The 25415-nt window shown below is 50.2% G+C and overlaps 1 protein-coding gene across 2 annotated transcripts; it reads right to left on the bottom strand.

Annotated features, from left to right (window-relative positions):
• Positions 1-12675: 12675 nt before the first annotated feature.
• On the bottom strand, positions 12676-22144 carry LOC120681709 (double-stranded RNA-binding protein 4-like). Of its 2 annotated transcripts, none has more exons than XM_039963332.1 (5): positions 21751-22144; positions 19642-19904; positions 13199-13409; positions 12974-13102; positions 12676-12867 (listed from the first exon to the last, which is right to left on the bottom strand). In XM_039963332.1, exons 1-5 carry the CDS (start codon positions 21827-21829, stop codon positions 12686-12688), a joined length of 864 nt encoding a protein of 287 aa, XP_039819266.1. In that variant the 5' UTR covers positions 21830-22144; the 3' UTR covers positions 12676-12685. The 2 variants fall into 2 exon arrangements, with proteins under 2 accessions (XP_039819266.1, XP_039819265.1); XM_039963331.1 differs by having other exon boundaries at positions 12974-13108; positions 21751-22133.
• Positions 22145-25415: the final 3271 nt, after the last annotated feature.

Raw genomic sequence — 25415 nt, 5'->3', positions numbered from 1 at the left:
CGGTGCTGAAAGAATCTTCTCCTGGATGCTGACGTCATTACACCGGTGGTATGCACCGATGCACCGTCGGTTGAACCGGTGCTGAAGAAACTTCTTCTGGGCACTTGACATCGTCTCTGGTACAAAGGACGGCCATTGCACCGATGCCCAATTTTAGACCGTCGGTTCAACCGGTGCTCCTGAATCGAAGAGCTTTCAGGGCGCTGCCCTGAGACCCGCGAGGGGCGGCTCCCCCTCGACCCCCGTCCGCTAACCGGGTAGCGGAACCCCCGTAGGGGCAGTCCATCGGGCCTTGCTACGCCTATCTTCTCTTTCTCTTTGTCATCACTTGAACCTAAAAGCCTGAGAATGATCATCTTAACAATCATATTAGTCCAAGTGTTGTGTTGTCATTCGATCACCAAAATCACTCGAAATGGCATCAATGGTGCCATGTTCGTTACAAATGGATAAGGCCGCGGTGTGTGGTAGTGGTGGTTAAGCATTTGAACATACTAACCACATGCCGAGAATATGGTAATAGGTAAGCTTAAGTACCTGATGGAACCGGCCGTAGAACGTACTCCCCACTGTCTGGTCTTTGGTCACGCACGGGTGCAGGGCACCCTAGGGCGGTGGGCCTGTTTCATGCCCGGGGAAAAGGGGAAAAGTCGCGTGGGTGATTGCATTCCCCATGCGTGTGTTTAGGTCTGCCTGGCCAGGTTAACAAATTCGATTCGAATCGTCTGTCTCTCACGGATATTGAGACTGCTTAACCCTTTTGCCACATAGAGTAAGAAGTGGAACAAAGATGATGAGAAATATGGTTGAATGAAGAAGAATAAATGTTTTTCACCATGTATGCTTTTGGATAGATGTTAATGTAGAATGGTTGATCAAACTAGAACTTGAAAGCTAAAATCAGAAAATAAGGACTTACTCTTTATTGCTTTTCGGCAAAAACAAACCCTTCAAGCCAAAAGCCTTGCATGTCTAGTTAGAGGGTTAATTATATCCTAGTCGGGTAAGCCTTGCTGAGTATTAGTATACTCAGCCTTGCTTGTGGCTCAATTTGTTTCAGGTGATACTTTTGAGGACATGATTGCTAGTTTGACTTGGCCGTGTACTCTGCCTCCTGGTTGGTCGGTGGAGTGGGATACGACTCCGGCTAACGATGACAATGCCGAGTGATGTCATGTACGGGCTTCATCATGACAACTTATATCGTCGTTTAGTATTCGTTTTATTTCCGCTGCAGTGAACTCTGAACTACTTTCAATTTGAACTTCAAGTACCTTTCGGAGATTTCGAACTTGGTTTGTAATAATTAAGTTAAGACTATGTAATGTAATGTATCTGTGAATTGTTGTACTCTCTGGACTCACCTTCGTGTGGGTTGCATGTAAGCTTTGGGTTCGATCGCCACTCAGGTGGATTCTTCGGGACTTTACCCGACAGCCCTATCGGATTACTCCGTTTGAAGTGCGTGTTAGCCGGGATTACCTTTAAGGTGATGGTTAGCGCACTTGAGCCGGATTAATTTGGGCAGTACTGCCGCAGCCGGCGTCCTGCCGATCATCACTGCGCCTGTTATAGCCAATATAACGTTGTATCACGTGCTGGTCGATGGAGGGGCTGGCTTCAATGTCATCAGCTATGCTGCATTCAAGCAGTTGCAGATTCCGGAGTCCAAGTTGGCTCCCTCTCACCCATTCTCTAGAGTGGGCCCACAGTCGGTGTTCCATCTAGGGAGCATCACCTTGCCGGTCACGTTCGGGACCGAGGAGAACTTCCGCACAGAGAATGTCCAGTTCGACGTGGCGGAGGTGAACCTCCCGTTCAATGCCATTATTGGCAGGGGGCCCTATACTGCTTAATGGTCATTGCCCACTACGGGTACTTGGTCTTGAAGATGCCCTCACCCTCCGGAGTCCTCACCATGCGGGGAGACCGCACCGATGCCGTCGCTGCAGTCGAGAAGCTGCATGCCCTAGTGGCAGAGGCTGCCCACACCGAGGGAGAAGATCCCTCAATCTCGCGAGCCAAGGTACCTGCAAGGGTGCCTAGGGTTCAACCGTCCGATCCGGATGACATTCCCGTGAAGACCGTCCAGGTCGGAGCGGAGCCCTCCCAGACTACCCGCATCACAGGAAACCCGGGAGAGAAATAGGAAGACGCGCTCGTCGCTTTCCTTCGAGCAAATGTAGACGTGTTCGCCTGGGAACCGTCACAGATGCCTGGGATCCCCAGGGAAGTGATCGAGCACCATCTGAACATCTACCCTGATGCCAAACCGGTGCGCCAGAAGCCTTGGAAGCAGTCTGTGGAGCGGCATAATTTCATCCGTGAAGAGGTCCGCAAGCTGTTGTACACTGGCTTCATCGAGGAGGTCCACCACCCCGAGTGGTTGGCTAATCCGGTCGTCGTCCCTAAGGCCAACAGGAAGCTTCGGATGTGCATCGACTACACCAGCCTCAACAAGGCATGTCCTAGAGATCCCTATCCACTCCCACGTATCGATCAGATCGTGGACTCCACCTTCGGGTGTGAGCTTTTGTCTTTCTTAGATGTATACTCTGGTTTCCACCAGATTCGAATGTCTAGGGAGGATAGCAAACATACAGCTTTTGTAACAGTGGATGGGCTTTTTTGTTATGTTGTAATGCCTTATAGTCAGAGGAATGCCTTGCCTACATTCGTGCGTGCCATGAACAAAACTTTTGGTGATTTAGTTAGAAACATAGTAGAGGTTTATGTCGATGACATCATTGTCAACACTAAGGAAGGGTCAACCCTGTCGGATGATTTAACCCTAGTCTTTGACCGACTGCGCACCACGCGCACGAAGCTGAACCCAGAGAAGTGTGTCTTTGGAGTCTCAGCTAGGAACTTACTCGGGTTCCAGGTCTCTCAATGGGGCATCGAAGCCAACCCAGCCAAGATCAAAGCAATCGAGGCAATGAGGCCTCCTGCTCACATCAAGGACGTATAGAAGCTCATGGGATCCTTGGCTGCCCTTAGCTGCTTCATTTCGAGGCTGGCAGAGAGGGCACTACCCTTCTTCAAGCTACTGAGGAGGTCCGGTTCATTTACTTGGACCGAAGAGGCTAAGCAAGCCTTCCAGGAACTGAAGAAGCATCTCACCTTTCTGTCGGTGCTGGTAGCCCCAGAGCCAGGTGAGACATTGTTTCTATATCTTGCAGCGTCGACAGAAGTAGTCAGCATGGTGATGTTTGCTCAAAGGATGGTGCAAGCCGGCCAGGGGGTCGCCCGGGACCCCCCGATCGAGGACGGTGGGCCAACCGCCATGGAAGCTGCGGGCGAACCTATGCCCGGGGGTCCGGACCTCGAGACCAGGGGTCCGGACGAACCTCAACCCGGCGAGAAGCCAGAAGCGCTGGGGGCCAAGGGACCCGCGGCTCCAGAACCTGGCATGGCGGGCAAGGGTGTGCCGGACCTTGCTGCAGGGGTACGGACCATCTAGAAGCCCGTCTACTATGTCAGCGAAGTCCTCCACGAGGCAAGGGCCAGGTACCTAGAGACGCATAAGCTCATTTACGCTATTTTTATTGCGTCCAAAAAACTGCGCCATTATTTCCAGGCTCACATGATTGTCGTAGTGACCTTTTACCTGTTAAGAGCCATCCTACATAACTCCAACGCCACAGGCAATATCGCCAAGTGGGCAGCTGAGCTAGCTGAATTCTAGCTGGAATTTCAGCCCCGCCATGTGGTCAAGATCCAGATCCTAGCCGACTTCATAGCAGAGTGGACTCCTTCCCCGAGCAACCCTGGGGGTCCAGATCCAAATGCGGGACCCCCGGAGCCGAAAGTGAAGACACCGGTCTTCACCGAGCCTCACTGGACACTCTTCTTTGATGGGTCCGTCCATAAGAAAAGGGCCGGAGCCGGTGCGGTCCTCATCAACCCGAACAGAGATCAAGTGAAGTACATCGTGCACCTCGAATTTGAGGCCACCAACAACATGGCGGAATATGAAGCCTTGATCTTCGGCATGATGGTAGCCCTATCTCTAGGGGTCCGGCAGCTCTTGGTGAAGGGGGATTCCCAGCGGATCATCAAGCGGGTCCGAGGGGAGTGCAGTTGCAACAACCCCCAGCTTGCGGTATACCTCATCCATGTGAGGATGTTCAAGAAGGACTTCGACGCCTTGGAACTGTAACATGTTCCTCGCGAATTCAATTCAATAGCAGATGACCTCTCCACGAGAGCATCAACTTGGGCATCCGTGTCCGAGGGCGTCTTCGAAAGACGGCTACTGGAACCCACCGCCCAGTCTGCCGAACTGGGCGAAGGGGATCAGCTAGCACCTCAAAGCTAGCAGTCCCGGCGGCAATCCATTTGTGGAGCCCGCCAAGGGTTGTGTGCACCACTAAGGATCCCGGGGACCTCTTGGAACCACTCCCAGGTACTCAGGGAACTCCTGATGCATGGATCTCCGAGATCCAAGACTACCTGAAAGACAATATCCTTACCAAAGATCATGTGTCCGCTGAGCGCATAGTGCGATTGGCTAAATGCTACGCAGTGGTAGAAGGGGATCTCTACCGCCGTGACGCCAATGGCATCCTCATGCGATGCATTTTCTAGGAAGAGGGCTGCGAGTTGCTCGCGGAGATCCATGGAGGCGAGTGTGGAAGTCATTCCTCATCTCGCACGCTAGTCGGTAAAGCCTTTCGGCATGATTTCTACTAGCCGACAGCGCTCCAGGATGCGGCCAAGCTGGTAAAGTCCTACAAAGTGTGCCAGTTCTCTGCAAAGCAGATACACACACAGGCTCAGGCTCTACAAATAATCCCACCCTCGTGGCTATTCGCCGTGTCGGGTGTGGACATCCTGGGACCATTTCCCAAGGCTGTCGGCAGGTACCGGTTCCTCTACGTCACCATCGACAAGTTCACAAAGTGGCCGGAGGTTACCTCTGTGGTGAACATCACCAAGGGGACTGCAGTAGCATTCCTCAAATCCATTGTATGCCACTTCGGAGTCCCAAACTGCATCATTGCGGATAACGGGACCCAGTTCAAAAGCCGGCTCTTCCAGGGGTACTGCGAGGACAATGGCATCCAGCTATGCTTTGCATCCGTAGCTCATCCCTGGAGCAATGGTCAAGTTGAGAGAGCAAATGCAGAGATCCTCAGAGGGCTCAAAACTCGCACCTACAACTGCTTAAAGAAGCATGGTGTGAAATGGGTCGAGGAGCTTCCGAGCATGCTATAGGGCAACCGGACCACACCCAGCCGAGCCACCGGGGAGACCCCATTCTTCCTGGTCTACGGGGTCGAAGCATGCCTTCCCCCGGAAATCCACATGGGTTCTCCACGAGTCCAAGCTTTTGATGAATCCATACAGGAAAAACTATGGCGCAGTAACGTGGACCTCGTTGATGAATGATGGTGGCGAGCAGCAATCCAAAATGCACGTTACAACTAGGCGCTCCGGTGCTATCATCAACGGTTTGTGCATAGTAGGGAGCTCCGGGCCGGGGGGCCTTGTCCTAAGGCGAATCCTAAACCGAGAAGGGCTCCACAAACTCTCCCCCAGCTGGGAAGGACCCTTCAAGGTGATGGAAGTATGCCGGCCCGGATGCGTTCGCCTTTCCATGGAAGACAGAGTGTCGTTGCCCAACCCATGGAACATAGAACATCTGCGTAAGTTCTATTCTTAGGCAGGACCGGGAATAACCTTTCCTTTGTAATAAGATAGCATCCACGTGTGGCACAGAGTGGTAGAGGTCCGCCCTCGTAAACCCAGCCTCTGGCTTCCATCGTACTACTCATGTACATCAGCTTATAAAGGAAAGATTTTTCCCAGTCCTGTCTTTGAGTCAATTTCTATTCAAATTTCATCCTATGTAATCTTTTCCCTAACCCCCCGTGTGGATCACTTTCTGGCTGCAATAATCCGAATTGAGCAGGCTGGCCTGTCATTCAGACTGGACCCTCCTTGCCGCTGGAAGGGGGTCCGGGCCCTTAGGAACCCTCCCTGGAGAGGGGGTACTTGTTTCCTGGGGTGGTTCGGAGTTCCGCGTAGCCGCTTAGTCTGGTTCCGTACCCTAAGCCTGCGCACTCCACCACCCTGTAACGAGTGGCCTAGTATCTGGAGTGGCGTATCCAGCGGCCCGGACCTCATCCTAGCACGAGAAGTGGGTTCTGAAGTTCTGATCGCAGGTCCGGTTGTACACCTCAAAGGATTGCTTGTCACCAAATGACCCCCTTGCTACTAGAGAGGGGTCTGGACCGTTAGAAACCTGGTCTGGAGAGGGGATACCTGCTTCCTGGGATGGTCCGGAGCCCTGTGTGGCAGCTCAGCCTGGTTCCGTACCCTGAGCCCACACACTCCACCACTCTTTAACACATATCCTAGTATCTGGACCCGCGAACCTTGAGGTCCGGACCTTGTTCTAGCACAGGGAATATCCCAGTGGATCCCACGGGCGCGCTACTAAGCTTTAACTTTAAGTGATGTGCAGGTTAAGCCTTGACTGGTTGTAGCCAGCCTCAGATATCAGAGCCTACCTACCAGGGGCCACGACATCAGCTACAAAGTTTATTGCAGGTCGAGATCTGGGCTCGGTGGAAGACAGACCCAAACATTTGGCTCTGTCTCGCAGGAGGCCCGGAGCCTTAGCTTTGAGCCAAGAGCTAAGGATCCGCACTGCACACATCAAACAGTTAAGTTATAGTATCATTACTACCATCCTAGCAAGTTTGATTTTTACCTTAGTAGTCATCTGGAAACAACTTGTCCAGCACATTATCATGTTCTTATCAATGAAAAAACCCTATGGTTGGACCTACAATTTGAGCTACACCTATACCCGAGACACCCGTTCAGATCCGCAGGATGGGACCTCCTCACTCTGGGAAGAGGTCCGGGTCACTAGGAGCCCGGCCCAAGGAAGTGGTACTTGTCCTCTGGGGTGGTCCGGAGCCCTGTGTAGCAGCTTAGCCTGGTTTCGTACCCTAAGCCTGCACACTCCACACCCTAAGACAAGTACTCTAGTACCTAGACTACATTTCTAAGGATCCGGACCTTGTTCTGTGAGAGAGACTGGCTCCCTAAACCCTGGAAGATAGGTCCGGTTGCACGTTCCATCGGACGGGGTGTAGTAGAGTGGGTCCCATAGGTAAAACACTCGAAACTGTTCTAAACTGATTGTAAGGTAATCTGGCTCGGTGGTAGCCAGACTTAAATACATGAGCCTGCCTACCAGGGGGCCGAAGCATCTGCTTTCGGTTGTATGCAGGCCAAGTCCGGCTCGGGTGATAGCCAGACTCAATCATATGAGCCTACCTACCATGGGGCCAAGGGGCCCGGGTGCTACGTACAACAAGATAGAACAGGAGACAAGCGAGACAGCTAAGTTGAAATTTTATTTACAACTGGCATCATAACAAAGTTTTTTCTTACATTAAAAAAGCAAGAAACAAAACACTACTACTGCGTAGGCCCGGCGGGGTCGTTGTCTTCTTGCAGGTCCTCTTCCGCATCTGTAGACACCCGCTGGAAGCACGCGGAGACGATCTCGACGGCCTCCTACTCTCCTTCCCGGGCGGCGGCTTCAGCGTCTGCCATCGGGCCCTCGATGATAGGTGCTAGGGAGACGTCCGGGTCGTGGCTCCAGAAGAAAGTTAGGACATGCTCCACCACAACCCGGAACAGCTCGCGGCCCTCTTCTTCGAGGCGGGCCCCAAGGGTCTGGTCCAAGCTACAAAGGCGCTCCGCGGCGGTATCCAGCATTGGAAGGGCGTCGGTAATCGAGGCCAGCGGCTCCGCCACTTGGATGGGGCTCATCCCAAGTGGCACCAGAGCGGAGCTGGCTTCACCCGCCCAGTTGGCGATCCGTTGGGCCCCCGCACGCTGGTTCAGCTGCAGCTTCTCCGCCGCCGCGAGAACCTCAGCCACCTCGCGCTCTTTTCCCGCCAAGCGCGCCTCCGTCTTCTTGCATGTCTCTAGACAGGATTCGAAGACACGCTCCATGGCATCCATGGTGGAGTTCCACCTGGCAAGGGATCTCTTCTCCTCCTCGATCTCCTCATGGATGAAAGACTGCTTGGTGGCAGTCTCCTCCAGCTCCTTGCGCCACCTTGTGAGGCGGGCCTCCTCTGTTGCACTGGCCTCCAGGCGCTCCTTGAGGAATGTCTCCTCCTTCTGCAGCGCCTCCAATTTGGCACCAGGGAGCGCTCTAGTTGGGTGACCACGAGGTCCCGCCTCTCTAGGGAGCTGCCCCTCTCCCTAACCTCCGCCTCGGTGGTCTCCAGCCTCTTGGTTGTCCCCTCCAGCTCTTGGTGCTAGCTGTGCAGGCACTCTGAGGTCGACTCAAGGTCCTTGCGCCAGACCTTGAGCTCCGACTGCAACCCGACCAGGCGGACCTCCTCCTCGGTGATGGCCTTCTCCCGCGGCGCCAAATTTTCTCCCAGTCGGCTCCAGCGACCTCCCGATTGTATATCTTCAGGAGGTTCCGCTTGTAAGTCTCCAGGTCGGTCTGGAGTTGGGACCGCTCAGAGGCAGCACGGGAGGCTTCGGCCTTGGTGCGCTCCTCTAGGTGGGTGTGCCAGTCGCCGAGGCGCCGGAGATCAACCTCAAGGGCCTCCCACACCAGCTGGACCACCTCTGCCGCCTCCTCTGCAGACCACCGATGGAGCCAGAGTAACACGCAGGGGAGGGGGACCCGGCTCACCTGTGCGGGATCCGAAAGGAGTGCCGGGCCGCCGAACACCTCCTGTATCTCCTTGCCCGCGCCTTGAGGGTCGGAGGGGGTCGCGCCATCCCCGGGCACCGGATCCACAGAAGATGGACCCCTAGGGAAGCCTTCTCCAGAGGCCTCAGGAGTGGCGCGGGGTGGCACGGAAGCCACCATGTCCACCACCGGGTCGGATGCCTCTGGAGCTATGGGAGCCGCCGAGCTTGCCACAACCCCTGTAGGTGCCGGATCCGCCAGGGGCGGGGCGTCCGCTGACGCACCCGGCACCTCTGCAGCCTCCGGGGCCTCAGCGCCTGTTGACCCCGAGCCGGACGTCGCAGCACTTGGCACCGCTTCCGTCGGCACCGGACCTGCTGCTGATCCAGTCGTCGCCGCGGGAGCGGGCCACGCGGGGAGGGGCGACTTGGGCCGCCTGGGAGAGGGAAAGGAATGAGGAGGAGGGCCGGCTGGGAGCTGGTTTCTAGTTTCTTCCTCCTTTCCTTTTCTATTTCCTATTTCAAACCAAACGAAATCTATTTGAATTCAAATTTTCAAACCACACTCAATCAAATAAAATTATGCACCAGCATGAATGCACAAACAAGTTTAACCTAGAATTTTTTTTAATTACTTGTTAAACAAAATTAGATTAAATGCAAGACTAAACATAATAAACCTTAGAAAATTAAATAAAGCCAATTAAATTTATTTTTAAATAGGAAAATTAAATTAGGGTGTTACATAACCCCCTACAAAGAAAACAGCCATCGCAATGTCATCTCTGGCCGGGAATCAGAGGAAGGGGCGGCGGTGCTCGGCTAGAATCCAGCGAGGAGGCTCGCTGGCGGCGAGGGCCCCGTGGGGGAGGAAGGATAGGAGCTCGATAGCAACCTTTGGATGGCCTTAGGAGGGTCTGAGGCGGTCGGTAGAGGTGGTGCCGTGGCGAACAGGCGCGGGCGGCACTGAGGTTCGGCGACAGGGCCGTCGGATTAACCGGTGTTACGTACTTTTCTGGCAGCTTTTCTCCAACGGCTCTATCCACGTGAGCTGCCTATATATACCCCTCCAATAGGTCATTTTGCACACTCTTGACACCAGGCAGCACTCATACACTTATTCTATTGTTAAGAGTCACCTTGAGCTTCATATTCCACTTATTTGATCATTCAATCATCCAAGAAGCAAGGCTAAGGACTTAGTAGGGAGAAGCTTGTGTGTATCCGTTCTTAGTGATCGGTTCTTGCTCAAGTGAAGGCCCTAGCTTGTTAGTCTTGGTGATTGGCATCACCTAGGCGATCTTGGTGATCGAGGTGCTTCTTGGGGAGCTTGCCAAGTTGATTGTGGGAGCCCGAAGAAGAAGATTGTACGTGGCTTGAGCTCCACCACGCCGGGATGGTGAACAGAGACTCTTAGGTAGCACCCTCGTCTTGGTGACATGGGAGGTGACAAGACTCTTAGTGAGTCACAACGTGGATTAGGGGTGTGTGCCAACACATCGACACCACGGAAAAAAATCTAGTTGTCTCGTGCCCACTCTTTACATTCAAGCATTTACTTTCATGTATTTTTAACTTCTAAAAGTCATACAATTAGGTTCTCTATACTCTCTTGTACCACTATGCCAATTTTTATGATTTTTTATCCATGTTTGCCACCTCAATTGAGTGAAAAAAAAAGAACGAAGAAAAATCTATGAAAAAAGTGTAAAAATTGCTTGTAACACCACCAAGGGAGGCCAAACAAACGGATTTGATAGTTGGAGGGTGGATACCAGTTTTATAGTTGAAGAACGAAAATCAGATTTTTATGATAGCTAAGAGAGGAAAAGTAGACTTTGCCTTTAAAAAACACACACACACACTACCAAGTTGATTTGGCAAGGTCGAAAAGTTCTTATCAAACTGCAGCGATAGGCTATGCTTTCCGATCAACACATTATGCACAAGGCACAAGGCGATCATAACGACGGTTTCCCATATCACTTATCGTTAAAACCTGTTCACATGAGTAGGAATGAAAGCACAAGGTTTGCATCTTTCCAGAATACCACGTTGTATTAACATGTACAGACCAAGCACAATCGTTCGGAGAGATACAGGGCATATCTTTACATAAACTACGCATACATTAGTCGGATACCACAATAACTGGTTAACTTCTAGAAGTCCTAAGTGGGAGGAACAAAAGTACATGGCCGAAGTTTTGTTCGGCAATGGCAAAGATGATTAACCCTAACCCAACAATCCAATCAGTTGAAATATCCAACTGAAGAAACGACACCATTAACGAGGTGGGCCTTGACGAACCTGCCAAGGAAAACAAGATTATCAATTGATTCAACGATTGAAACTCGGCGCATTTTTTAAGAGATAGGATAGCAGCATTCTTGATAGAACCAAAAAAAACTAAACAGAGCCAGCCATGAGGATTAATTGCTAATATTTATTACCACAACCAGTACCTCTTTACGCATTTACACATATAAGAAAATATATTTCATCTAGTTAATCAAATAATAAACATAGCAAATATGCTCAAGCAACCAGAACAACATTATTAGCAAAAACAAACAAGTCAGGTAACAAAAATGAAGTAATAGAATACATGGATGTTTCAAGCAAGTAGATCTAACTCTTTCCAAGTTCCAACACACTGAATAAGATTATTGTCTAGAGTGCAAAGTAACTTTGGAAATCCACAGTAGTTGGCAGGGAGCATGCTTATATCAATTGTCAATAAAAGACCTTGAGGAAATATTTAAAGTTTGTTCCTTATTTTGAAGACTTGCATGGTTGCTGCAGATTGGATACACTGACTATTTTCTCACCGTTAGAGCTATTCCCTAACCGACTTGTCATCTTTATCGAAAGGCATGGCAAAACAGCTATATCATCTTTCAGACCTCTCTCGTGCATAGTTTAACACAAATTATGGGCAGGGCAAAAAATTAAGACCACCATAAGAAGGCTTGGTTCTTGTGTGGTTCAGTTCATAAAAAGTTAACTTTTGAAAACAGTGAAGTCAACCTCATTGAATTTGATAGGAGCATGTGCATAATTATCAAGATAACAGCATGCATCATTAACAAATTGCCATTCTTGTACAGTCATTTTCTGAACTGTACAGAAGAGGACATAACAGAAGGATACAGTGTCTTTTTTAACTATTACTAGCATAGCAATATTACTGATTTATCATACCTAGGTAAACATAACGATGTCCTAATAATATGTTTTCTTCCGGCTTTCAGGGGCCGCTATAATAATGTCAAAAACTATTGGGGATATTTTCTCAAACTGCTACTGTTTGATTGAATAAGTGTACAACTTCGATCCACATAATGCTACTTCTAAAATGAAAAAAGTCAGATCGCATTATGTACTTAAAATGTTAGCATAACAATGCACATTAGAGGAAAGAAGTCACCTCCCCCTTTACTTTCCATCAACACAAAACATTACAATGTCATGCAACTGGAAATAACAATTTTAGTAAACTGCCAAGGAAGTGCAAGTGTCTGGCATCAGGAGATAATTTCAAACATCAAGCCAAATCAAGAAAAATTAGACAAAATAAAGAAGCCCAAATTATAAACCACACGCTCTTAGTATATTTTCTGCAAAGCTGAACCCTACAAAATTTAGCACAAGTAGTGGACAAATGCAAACTTAGGGCCTGTTTGAAGGAGCTAAAGTTGAGTGCTAAACTTTAGCACATATTAGCATCCATGCACATGCTAAAATTTTTTAGTCTTGGCTAAAGTTTAGCTCATCCTATTAGCACTCCCGTTTGGAGCTAGTGCTAAAGTCTAGCACTTTCACCCATTAGCACTTGGATCCAGGGCCTTAGCATAATTCACTAGATAGTACATGGTGCAATATAACGCTGCTTCCAGTAATACTAATAAGTTCTTGCAATTTTCGTCCTTGATTTGCTTCACTGTAATGGCATAACCTAGAAATTGTCAACTGAAAATACCTTGCGTTGAAGGGTGAGAAGTTAATGCTCCTTGGCAACCATTGTTTCATTGGCCTCTGCTCCTCCAACTCTGTTCTTTGAACTAGTTACAGCTTTTGCAGATGGGGTGGCAGATGTGCCAACTGCTGGTACAATGCTGTGTCCTTGAACACCTAATGAGGAAGATTCATCTTGTGACACAGGTGCTACATGATCTGGTCCGCCTGCAGAGGAGAGGTAAAGCAACATTTAACACTTGAGCTTGAGAAGGTTGTAGTCATGCTGTAACATTAGAAAAGGCATATCCAGTGTATGCAAATGGAGATGTACCATATGCTGCATATGCAACAGGGCGTGTAAACTTTATAGGAGTAAAAGTAGTTGGGGTGCTTCCAGAAGATTTGATGGCAGTGATGAGTTGCTTCTTTGACCTAACAATTCCAATCATACAAGAGTTACCTGTAGCTGCAACATTGAACTATTAGTTAGATGATGACAAGGCAAAAGATTCATTGGCGCTTGATTTTTAATCATGACAAAGGGAACATAAGACACCTAAGATTGACTTGATCGCAGCACGAGCTGCATTCTGCTCTGCGTCCTTCTTGTTGGATGCAGCTTCACCAGTATAGGTATTCCCATTAAACACCACAGATGCAACAAACATGGTGAAGGGCTTTTCGATGCGAAACACAGAGTAAGAGGGCCAAGTGGTTTTTGTCTTGACAGCAAATTCATAAAGAATTGATTTGCAGAACACCGCATCCTAAACAAAAAAAATGTATAATTAGATGCAAAAGGATTGAACATTATAAATATATATTTGGAAAGATGAGAAATTGCAACCCCCACTAGCATCTCGAGCATATATCATACAAAAGAGATTTTCTTTTCATTTTCTGAGAGGAGAGGTGTGAGGCGACACACTCCAAACCAGTGGCGGAACCAGGAATTTTCATGAAGGGAAGGGGGGGGGGGGCGTGATCGGTGTCTTACAATATATACTATAAAAAATCTACATAAAGCTAATTGTCTTTAAGCTAATTTTTTTGTTACTTATACATTTAGAACCTGTTTGGGAGGTATTGACTCTGCCTTCATATCTTTTACGCAAACTAAAGCACTGGGGAATGAAAATCGTTTTACAAATCGAGATGAAAATGAACTTGAAGCAAAATGAAGCCAAATTCTTTGGTTTCGCTGGTGAATCGGTTTTGGGAAAAGCCCTCATTTTGACGTTTTACTAAGGATTTAGATAATAAAAATCTTATAATGGGAGTAAAACCTATAGAGATGAAAATTTCACATGAGAGAACAATCAATAAATAGCTGTGCTAGTGCACTCGTGCCACAGGGTTGGTCGTTCGCGCGTAGGCATCCTACAAGTGACAGATGCCACATGCAGATAAGTTATAGCCACTTAACACTCGATTCCTCAATATAAATCGACCTTCTTGTCTTTCCGGTACAATTAATCTTGTTGGTGTATATGTGAGCTCATGTATAGAGGCCCACCTAGAGGCCCATGTATAGGATCTATATATCCCACCCTTCTAGGGTTTGGAGGGATACAAGACATTATTCTCTCCTACATGGTATCATTAGCCACTCGTCGGCGGAGGGGACGTGGTGGTGATGCTCGGGGCACTCCGGACCCGACTCCGGCTCCCACTCCTACTCCTGGCCCTGGAGGTACGCCCTGGCCATCCTTCAGCGCCCCATGGCCAGGGCGCATCCCGATGTGGCCGTTTCAGGGTCAGGGGGGGCCCTCGTCCTCAGCCCAGCCGGCGGCCATGCTCGCCGCTGCTGCACCCCTGTTTGCGTCGTTCTGGACCCCGCCCGCTCCACCCAGCCAGCAACCGACCTGGCCTGGGGGGTGGGACCAGGCCGCACTGGCGAAGTCCCTCAGCGCCATGGGGCTGACGCCGCCGGTTAGCACCGAGTGGATCGCCGACTCGGGTGCCTCCTTCCACCCCACCCCACATGCCGGCATCCTCTCTTCTGTCCGACCCCCACACCCCTCTTGTCTTTCTTCCATCATAGTTGGTGACGGGTCTTGCCTTCCTGTCACCGCCGTGGGTTCTGCTCCTGGCTCTTTTCGTCTTCCCAATGTCCTTGTTGCTCCTCAGATGGTTCATAACCTCCTTTCCATTCGTCAGTTTACAGCTGACAATTCTTGTTCCATCGAGTTTGATTCTTCTGGCCTCACTGTAAAGGATTCGGCCTCCCGGCGTCCGCTACTTCGGTGTGACAGCATGGGGCCCCTTTACACCCTTCGCCTTCCTTCTTCCGCTGCACCACTCTCGCCTTCTTCTTCGCCCTGGCCGTCTTGGTCTGCCGCTTTTGCCGCAACGCCGTCTTCCACCACCTGGCACCGCCGTCTTGGTCACCCTGGCCGCGACGTTCTGGCTCAGCTCAGTCGTAGTACCGATGTTCCTGGTACTAGGGCTCCTGTTGAGCCCCTCTGCCATGCGTGCCAGCTCGGTCGTCATGTTCGGCTCCCTTTTTCTTCTTCGCATGCGACGCATGCTTTTGATCTTGTTCACTGTGACCTGTGGACCTCTCCTGTTCTCAGCCTCTCTGGCTACAAATACTATCTGGTGGTGGTTGATGACTTCTCACACTACTCTTGGACTTTTCCTTTGCGCGCTAAGTCTGAGGCCTTCCCCACCTTCCTCCACTTCTTTGCCTGTGTGTCCACTCAGTTCGGCCTCACCGTTAAGGCCGTCCAGTGTGACAACGGGCGGGAGTTCGATAACTCCACCTTCCGTTCCTTCTTCCTCTCTCGGGGTGTTCAGCTGTGTATGTCTTGTCCGTATACCTCTCCTCAGAACAGCACGGCTGAGCGGATGATTCGCACGACGAATGACGTCGTGCGCACCTTTCTAATCCAGGCCTCTATGTCCCCGCGCTTCTGGGCTGAGAGCCTCCACACCGCCACCTATTTGCTCAACCGTCTTCCATCCACTGCTTCTCCTGCTCCCACTCCACACCACGCTCTCTTCGGCACCCCTCCTCGCTACGACCACCTTCGGGTCTTCGGGTGTGCGTGTTACCCTAACACCTCCGCCACTGCTCCTCACAAGCTGGCGCCCCGCTCGACTCGGTGTGTGTTCCTTGGTTAGTCCCCTGACCACAAGGGGTACCGATGCTTTGACCTCACCTCTAGTCGCGTCCTGATCTCCCGACACGTCGTCTTTGACGAGTCGGATTTCCCCTACTCCACCTCCTCCACACCTTCTCCTGACCCCGACCAGGAGTCCCTGTTTCCGACTGATCCGGTGGTTCAGCCACCTTTACCTGTCTTTCCTTTCCCTGCAGGTTTTCACGGCACACCGGCACCGCTTCCGGTGATCCCTGCTGCGCCACGCGTGGCCCCCGGACCTCCGGTCGTGCCGCGCGTGGGCCCGGTGTCTCCTGCTGCGCCACGCGCGGCCCCGGTGCCTCCCCCGGCACCTGCGCGGTACGCTCAGCCGTTGCAGGTGTACCAGCGTCGTCCGGCGCCGCCGCGGTACGCTCAGCCGGTGCCGGTGTACCAGCGTCGTTCGGCGCCGGCACCGGCGCCAACTCTGGCTCCGGAGGCTACTCCGACGCCTACACCAGAATCGTCGCCGCCGCCATCTACACCGGAGCCGCCTCCGCCGACTCGCTCTCGAGTCGAGCCGGAGGTGTACCACCCGCCAGTCGTCCATCGGGATCCTCGGCATATCCATCCCATGGTGACTCGGCGGATGGCGTCTCAGGCCGCGACTCTCTCCGCCACAGAGGGCGAGCCGCGGGTCTCTCCGGTACCCTTCTCTGTCCGCGATGGAAGAGGAGTACGCGGTTCTCCTTGCCAACCAGACGTGGGACCTCGTGCCGCATCCGTCTGGTTGCAATGTGGTGACTGGCAAGTGGATCTGGACGCATAAGCGTCGGGCTGGTGGCACACTGGAGCGCTACAAGGCTCGCTGGGTTCTCCGCGGGTTCACTCAGCGACCTGGTGTGGACTATGATGAAACCTTCAGCCCAGTGGTGAAGCCTGCTACTGTGCGCACGGTCCTCTCGCTTGCGCTCTCGCGCTCTTGGTCTGTGCACCAGCTTGACATGAAGAATGCGTTTCTTCACGGCACTCTGTCAGAGACTGTCTACTGCTCTCAGCCAGCGGGATTTGTGGACTCGAGTCGTCCGGATATGGTCTGCCGACTCAACAAGTCTCTCTATGGTCTGAAGCAGGCTCATCGGGCTTGGTACTCTCGGTTCGCCACGTTCTTACTGACATTGGGGTTCACCGAGGGCAAGTCTGACACGTCTCTCTTCATCTACCGCCGTGGGGATGAGACTGCATATCTGCTGCTCTATGTCGATGACATTGTGCTCACAGCCTCCAGCCAGCAGTTACTTCAGAGTGTCATCTCCTCTCTGCAGCTGGAGTTTGCTATGAAGGATCTAGGTCAGCTCCACCACTTCTTGAGCGTCACTGTTGAGCCTCGCCCGCCTGGTCTTCTCCTTCACCAGCGGCAGTACGCACTCGATATTCTGGAGCGGGCTGGGATGACTGATTGCAAACCCTGCTCCACTCCTGTTGACACTCAGGCGAAGCTGTCTGCTGATCTGGGTGATCCGGTGGCTGATCCTACTACCTACCGAAGTCTGGCTGGCGCTTTGCAGTACCTCACCTTCACCAGGCCGGACCTCACCTACGCTGTTCAGCAGGTCTGTCTCCATATGCATAATCCCCGGGAGTCACACCTTGCTGCACTAAAGCGTCTCCTCCGCTACGTCTGTGGCACTGTGGACCTCGGCTTGGTGCTTCATCGCTCGTCCTCTGCTGAGCTGGTGGTCTACACCGACGCTGACTAGGCTGGCTGCCCGGACACTCGTCGCTCTACTTCCGGCTACGCCGTCTTCCTGGGAGGCAACCTGGTCTCCTGGTCGTCCAAACGGCAACCGGTTGTCTCCCGCTCCAGTGCTGAGGCGGAGTACCGGACTGTCGCTAACGGCGTGGCGGAGGCGTCCTAGCTACGACAGCTCTTGGCGGAGCTCTACAGCCCGTTCGCCAAGAGCACGCTCGTCTACTGCGACAACGTCAGCGCCGTGTATCTCTCCACCAACCCGTTCGCTCTACTTCCGGCTACGCCGTCTTCCTGGGAGGCAACCTGGTCTCCTGGTCGTCCAAACGGCAACCGGTTGTCTCCCGCTCCAGTGCTGAGGCGGAGTACCGGACTGTCGCTAACGGCGTGGCGGAGGCGTCCTAGCTACGACAGCTCTTGGCGGAGCTCTACAGCCCGTTCGCCAAGAGCACGCTCGTCTACTGCGACAACGTCAGCACCGTGTATCTCTCCACCAACCCCCTCCAGCATCAGCGGACGAAGCATGTGAAGATCGACCTACACTTCGTGCACGACAGTCGCCATCGGCGATGTTCGGGTACTCCATGTCTCGACTACCTCCTAGTTTGCTGACATCTTCACCAAGGGATTGTCCTCCTCGACCTTCTCGGAGTTTCGCTCCAGCCTCAACGTAGCCGGTGGCTAGTTGTGGCTGCGGGGGGTATTTGCCCTTTGTATTCTATTTGTATTCTCTTCTTGTCCAGTTTTGAACACCGCTGCGCCGGTAGTTCAGACTGCGGGGGGTGTTGGCTTTCTTGTTGTCCAATCTTGAACACCGCCGCGCCGGTAGTTCAGACTGCGGGGGGGTGTTGGCTTTCTTGTTGTCCAGTCTTGAACACCGCTGCGCCGGTAGTTCAGACTGCGGGGGAGTGTTGGTGTATATGTGAGCCCATGTATAGAGGCCCACCTAGAGGCCCATGTATAGGATCTATATATCCCACTCTTCTAGGGTTTGGAGAAATACAAGACATTATTCTCTCCTACAAATCTTCTTATCTTTTCGGTGCAATTAATTGCTCTTTAATCCCATGCAGATTGACAAAATTAATTAGTAACTCTGAAGGCTTTGGGATCTACTTGGGGCAGCTAGCTATCTTTCTCTCCGAACTTGTGTTTTTTGCCCCTTGGATTGCACATATGCACTGTGGAACTGTTACTGCACAGGGGGCTCTAGAAAATTTACTGGAGTTGGGGGCGGGGGGGGGGGGGGCGCCCTGCTGGCACCCCCCTGGTTCCGCCGTTGCTCCAAACACCGCGCCTGCACCACATGCCACACAAAAACACACATGTGCATCCAGTACACAACCTAGAAACTTATTGGAGGCATCTCCAAGCAACCACAAAGCATGGGCACGTGCTTCCTCACTGAAAAATGACCTGGGTGCATGCATACTTTTAAATATGGTGCCAGTGCCTATTATAGGACTTGAACACAGTGGACTGAGTGCAAAATATGCAATCTTAACAGATGGCCACAGGCCATCCACCAGCTTACAAGAAATTCTGTTCATGAGCATATTAATAAACAACAAAATAAAAAGGAGAGTTCCAAAATCAAACAGGAAAAAAGGAGTGCAGCAAGTTTAATTGAAAACCTCAGGTTACTATCTTACAATAATACAGTTCAGTATGGATAAGCAAATTCCTAGATTTTAGTGGGGCGGCGAATTTGGATACGCACAGCCACCGATGTGGGTAGTGCTGTGTGAGATAACCATTGGTGTTAAGCAGAGAAGTATGCACATAGGTGTTAAGCCATAAGGAAGCAATGAGGAAACTTGTCAACTGTTTCTTCGGATAAGTTAGGTAATAGGTATCCACATTTACATAGATAATCAAAAACTCCAGAGTCATCAATGTTGTCATTTCTGATGCCCACAAATCATAAAGCTATTACATCCATGAATAAAATGCAATGAAAGGAGGTAACAGAGCAGAATTGTAATTACCCAGGTGTATTTGTTGTTTTTAAGGCAGCTTCGTGTTTTATAATGTTTTATTTTTGAAGGCAAAATACTAGCTCAAGATTGTCTATAACACAATTCACATTACATACATAAACATCATTGTTCATGAGGTGAAAAGATGATAAACTATTACCACAGGGAGCAGCTTCAAAAGGTATACCTGATCAAGCAGCCCAAACACCTCTTTAATATCACCCTCTCCAATTGTTGCCAAGATCTCATAAGCCAGTCTTGCAGCATCTTGCTCTGCTTCCTTCTTCCGACTGAAAGTACCAGTTGATGAAAACTGCTTACCATCCACTTCCACTGTGCATTTGTACTTAGGTTGATGATACTCGCCCTCAAGCTCAACCTTGTAGATCGGCAGCTTCTTGTGTGTTTGCACACAAAACTCTTGCAAGCGGTTTTTATGCATATATTTCTCTGTGCAACACAAACCACCAATCCATAAAATAAAAGAACAGTTAGATAATTTCATTCTTCAGAACCAGTTCACCAACAGAAATTATACAGGCAGATTGAGATATTTAAGATCAATGTATATAAACTAAAAGCAAGATAATTCTTATAATTTATTTGATCAGCCATAGACAAGAACAGATTTATGCAAAATGATACTGGGTCAGTCAACCATACAAAAAACGCAAAAGCAATCATGTAAGTTAAGTAAATCTGTGTAAATTAGTAGTAGTTAAGTGTTTGATCCAAAACCTCTTTACATTTTTCACAACACTGCAGAGGAATCGAAATGTAAACTGTACAATGAAGGACAATGAAGCGTAACAGAACAGTTCTCAAGAAAATCATAAACCATGCATGCATCCATTCCACCTAGTCTTCTCTGCCATTTTTCGAATTCACAAACAAAAAAAGGATCACACTCTGGCACTGCATGTTGTAGGCTTGGGCCCTAGCCCTTTGCAGCAGTACAATGGAAGCAGTAGGTGCAGCAAGTGAGCTGGTAGGAGTAACAAAATGCTGCCAGATGTCTAACTGGTTATTAAGTGGGTGAGCCGCATCAACAGGCAGTCAGTGTTACCCAGACACCTGAGATCTAAGAAATTTTTGCTAACTTGGATTCTAAATGATATTTGCGAGCTGAATCAGATACCAGAGCCTGAGTCAGATTCTTACATAGTGCCTGGAATATAGGTAACAATGGTAGCCGATAAAGATGTCGGTGGGTTGGACAAGGACAGTAGCTTATGCAATAGTTTAAAAGTGTTCAGTCGGATTGAGATAGAGTTAGTGATCGTGTCCAGTAAAAATAAAATTGATAAATGATAAGTTTGAGAATTGAGATAAATTTAGGAAAGTGTAAGAGATGAAGAACATCTCATAGGAGGCTTGTTATACTCTAAAATTGGGCAGTGTATGCAAATTTTATTCAAAAGAAACATCTCTCACACTGTTTCTTTATGTCCCAGCCCCTTCAGTTCCCTCATCTCAACCAATGACCATCCACCTTCTAACACCTTAATCCCGTTCAGGACATGCTGTTTGACATGGCCCAACCATGCACACCAACTTCTAACAGCCTAAGAACATCAAATCTGATGCATGCCATCAGTAAAAACTATGGCACTGAAAATGTTAGAAGTATTTGAAAAATAACATATAGACATAAACTTAAGCGGAATTACACAAAGCAGGACTTCAACAAACTCAAGTTTGACTCCATAGGGGTTAAAAATACAATTGCAGTCGGGGTGGATACAGTTAAACAACGATGATGAGACAGTATCACATAATGAGGAGTGGCGCAGTGCATGTGAGTGAAGGGAAACAACCTTCTGCGCAACTACAGGGAACCCAGGCCAATGACCACTTGCCAGTCTTACCCCAAACCAGTCTAAGGACTAATACTTGATGAAGGACAAGTAGTGTTAAATTATGTCAGCACGCACGCTAACATACAATACAAACCTGCTGTTACAGAAACCAACATTCCATAAAAGATTCACAGTACTAAGAATTCAGAACATACACCTATTTACCAGTAAAACAAAAATAACTTGCTAATACCCAAAATGAACCAACTCTAACAAAACTTAAGAAAATCACACAACTCCATAAAACATTTATGACAACGATAGGTAACGGCAAAGAAACCAGCGCTGAATTCACTAGATGACTCACAGACCGTCACAAAACTAACAAAGGAAGAGAAACACGAGGAATCAAATCAGTACGTTTCAGCGGCAAAGAAACACCCTCTGCAATACATCTAAACCGGCACTTGATCCTAATCGTAACATGAGCTCCTCACCAAGCTCACATGATCCGTTGAATCCAGAGGTGTCACAAGACCAATCGACGTCGAGTACGCTGGCAAACATCCCAAGCATTCCTTCATAGCCCACAACACCTCTCGAGGGGAAGAACCGTGTGATTACTGAAGAAGCGACTTCTGGATTGCGGCCTCACGAATTTTGCCCTCCCCATTCCCCAACGCACCCTCGGCTCCACATCGCGTTCTCTTCCTTCCGCATACCCGCCACGCCTCGATCCAGTACCCCCAAGTTCCTCGCCCAGGCCCATAACCTCCTGCCTCGTGAGAGGTGGGATCTACGCTCAGGGGCGAGGACACCCCGGGGCAAGGTGCTCTCGACCAAACGCCTCCTACCTCGCGAGGCGAACACGCTTCCCCCCAAACCATCGCGAACGAAGAACGGGCAACGGGAGGGGGAGAGCGCTCACCAGGCGGGACGGCGGCGGCCTCGGTGGTGGTGCCGGTCGCGGTGACCTCCATCTCGGTGGCGGTCGCGGTCGCGGTCGCGGTCGCGGTAGCCGCCATCACAGTGGGTCGGTGGCGGTGGGGACGACGCGGGGATCGGGATTGGATTAGATCCTTGGATGAGTAGCTCTCCCAGACAGCAGTCACAGTCCACAGCACCAGGGATCCGCGGATTGGGAAGAAAAGCTTCTTCTGGCCTCGACTGTTATTTTCCTCCGGTAAATTCTTTTTTACCACGGCTCCTTTCCGCGGATGAAGAAAACCTTCTATAGTCGGGTAGGGAGGGAGCCGCGGCGGCCGTGGTTGAAAAAACCCAGAGGTAAGCAAAGGATCTACTAATACAATATTTTTCTGATATATGAAATCCTAAACTACCATTCTTTGGAAAAATTGTATCGTACCACTAAAAAATCTCAAAATTAGATATATACCATAATTATCTTACAGCCCGTTTGGATGTCGATATTCAAGCTCCAAATTTGGAATTGGCATTGAGTGACTCCAATATCTGTTGTTTGGTTGGCTAGGGAATTGGCATTGGAAACTAAGTTCAATACCAAGCGGTATTCAGCTTACCACCACCCTGCCTTCCGCGATTCCGAGCCATTCGGCTCCGTATTGGGCTGAATTGTCGCCCACCACCCCGACCGCCTCTCTCTCCCACAGCACCATCCTCCCCACCGATGCAGATGTGGAGTTCGCGGGCCGGCGGCAGCGTCGGCTCGTCCTCACGGTGCAGCGCCCCCTCCCCTCAATACATCGGCAGCCCTTCCTATTCTTCCTCGGCACCGGCGGCCCCTTCACTTCTTTCTCGCCGCCGGCCCCTTCCTCTTCTTCCACGGCACCGGCGGCCCCTACTCTTCTTCCTCGGCGCCGGCCCCTCACTCATCTTCCTCGGCACCGGCGGCCCCTTCACTTCTTCCTCGCCGCCGACCCCTTCCTCTTCTTCCTCGGCACCGGCGGCCCCTACTCTTCCTCGCCGCCGGCCCCTTCCTCTTCTTCCTTGGCACCGGCGGCCCCTACTCTTCTTCCTCGCCGCCGGCCCCTTCCTCTTCTTCCTCGGCACCGGCGGCCCCTACTCTTCTTCCTCGCCGCCGGCCCCTTCCTCTTCTTCCTCGGCACCGGCGGCCCCTACTCTTCTTCCTCGCCGCCGGCCCCTTCCTCTTTTTCCTCGGCACCGGCGGCCCCTACTCTTCTTCCTCGCCGCCGGCCCCTTCCTCTTCTTCCTCGGCACCGGCGGCCCCTACTCTTCTTCCTCGCCGCCGGCCCCTTCCTCTTCTTCCTCGGCACCGGCGGCCCCTACTCTTCTTCCTCGCCGCCGGCCCCTTCCTCTTCTTCCTCGGCACCAACGGCCCCTTCACTTCCTCGGCTGCCGGCCTCTTCCTCTTCTTTCTCGGCACCAACGCCGCTTCGTCGCGCCCCTCGGCCTCATGCCACCCCCTCCGCCACATCCTGCGCCGCGTGCTCGACCTCGCCCTGCCCCCGCTGTGGAAGTGCTTCCAGGCCCTCGCCTCAGGCAACGCGGCGCGGTGCTGCTAGTAGTGGAGTCCGGCGTGAGGGAGTAAATCTGCGGCGTGAGAAGGAGCAGTGGAGAGAAGGGCGAGTCCAGTTCAATTCCATCCAGCAATGTCATATACATCCAAACGGTTGCTTTCATATCCGAACCCATTTCAATACTTGGCCTGATTTGGTATTGGGCTCAATTCAATACCAAGCCTCCCAATATCAACATCCAAATGCAGCCTTATTGGTATGTGGAGCTCACATGAGTCAGTAACATATGGGCCACGATGGTATATATATCTAAGTTTAGGATCTTTTAATAATATATAGATCTCATTTTTCCTTCTTCTATACTTGATTGTTGCTTTTCAACATCACTATGTTTCATGGAAGTGGAGGTGTTGGGTTCTCTAATAAGTTTTGGTAGCACTCCAGCAAGCTACTTATAGATTAGGATCAGATGTAGAAGCGGATACAACATTGATCCATGGAGGCGGAGGATAGCCGGTAGGTGATAGTGCAGAGGATAAGAAAGATAAGAGCAAGATAGGACAAGAACTTGATACAATAGCTATGTGTGCTAACAAGCAAGCAAGTAGTGCTTTGTGAAGAATGGGAGGCGCTGCAAACACCGTTAGATAAAAATCAAAGGTCTAGAAAATTGAGTATTTCGCATGCAAAGTTTTTTTTATGCATATCCACGGGCGAAGCTATACAATGATTAGGGGTGCTAATGCACCCTAAAAATGGAAAAAATAGCACCCTTAAAAATGGAAAAACAGTGGGTATATTCAAATTTTTACCGTAATTCAACTCTATGCATCCACATGTCATGCGCCCCTTCCTCCAATTTGTTCTAGTTTCACCACTGAGCATATCTCATTTCATTTCACATGAAAACTATGCATACATTAGCTAATATGCAAACTTTAGCGCTACTAAACACAAATGAAATGAAATAGATAGTTTTAGTGTTTTAAGATAACGTCAACTTTAAACCGGATAGTAGTAGTAGTAGGAGTATTATTATTATTATTATTATCATTATCATACGTTGACTAATAATTAGTTTATATATTTATAATTGATTTGTATTCCATATAACCGTATGCCATAACAAAGATTCCCCATGCACAAATGGTTCTCCACTGGGTTGCTGGCTACAGCTTGGGCATTAGCTGATATTTAATTGAAGAAGAAGACTATGATTTCTACATTTCTTCCGTGTTGAAGATTTTGGCTCTTTTCGATTTCCTATCTCTCTCTCTCTCTCTCAGCGGAAAATCAATCCGATTTTGTTGAAATGTGCATGCTCCTTTGATTTACCACCTTCCTTTTTTCTCATTGTGTTTTCTTTCAGAGGCATAAATCTTATACCCGCCGCTTCGGTCTCCATCACCGATGCCCCTTCTCTTACACATACACATACCACAGAGTCTGGCTGAAAACTAGTGTTCAGAAGAGTCTGGCTGAAATCTGTTAATTTTTTTTGATGGGGAAATCTGTTAATTTTAGCACCAGAAGAAGCAAACATGTTCAGTGTTCAAACCAAACACGTCCAAAACTTCAAGACGCAAACGTCAAGCCCTCTAAATGGGCCCTGCAGATGCAGCCATCAGGGCCGAAGCATAGCCCATGGGCTTTGTTAGCGGAACAACGGTAGCACACAGTTTTTTTCCGTCGAGGGTTCTTCG

Source organism: Panicum virgatum, chromosome 7N, assembly GCF_016808335.1.
Source record: "Panicum virgatum strain AP13 chromosome 7N, P.virgatum_v5, whole genome shotgun sequence".
In the NCBI taxonomy this organism is placed as follows: domain Eukaryota; kingdom Viridiplantae; phylum Streptophyta; class Magnoliopsida; order Poales; family Poaceae; genus Panicum; species Panicum virgatum.
Note: the sequence above shows the minus strand (reverse complement) of the source record. Positions and strands in the feature narration are given on the sequence as shown.

What these genes read in the sequence shown, in the direction of transcription:
- LOC120681709 (XM_039963331.1), bottom strand. Translation starts at nt 21,829, where the DNA reads ATGCTTGGGATGTTTGCCAGCGTACTCGACGTCGATTGGTCTTGTGAC. An exon ending in CAACGGATCATGTGAGCTTG is followed by an intron (nt 19,905 to 21,750) that starts GTGAGGAGCTCA and finishes TGTGTTGCACAG; the next exon opens with AGAAATATATGCATAAAAAC. An exon ending in TGTTGCATATGCAGCATATG is followed by an intron (nt 12,868 to 12,973) that starts GTACATCTCCAT and finishes TCTCCTCTGCAG; the next exon opens with GCGGACCAGATCATGTAGCA.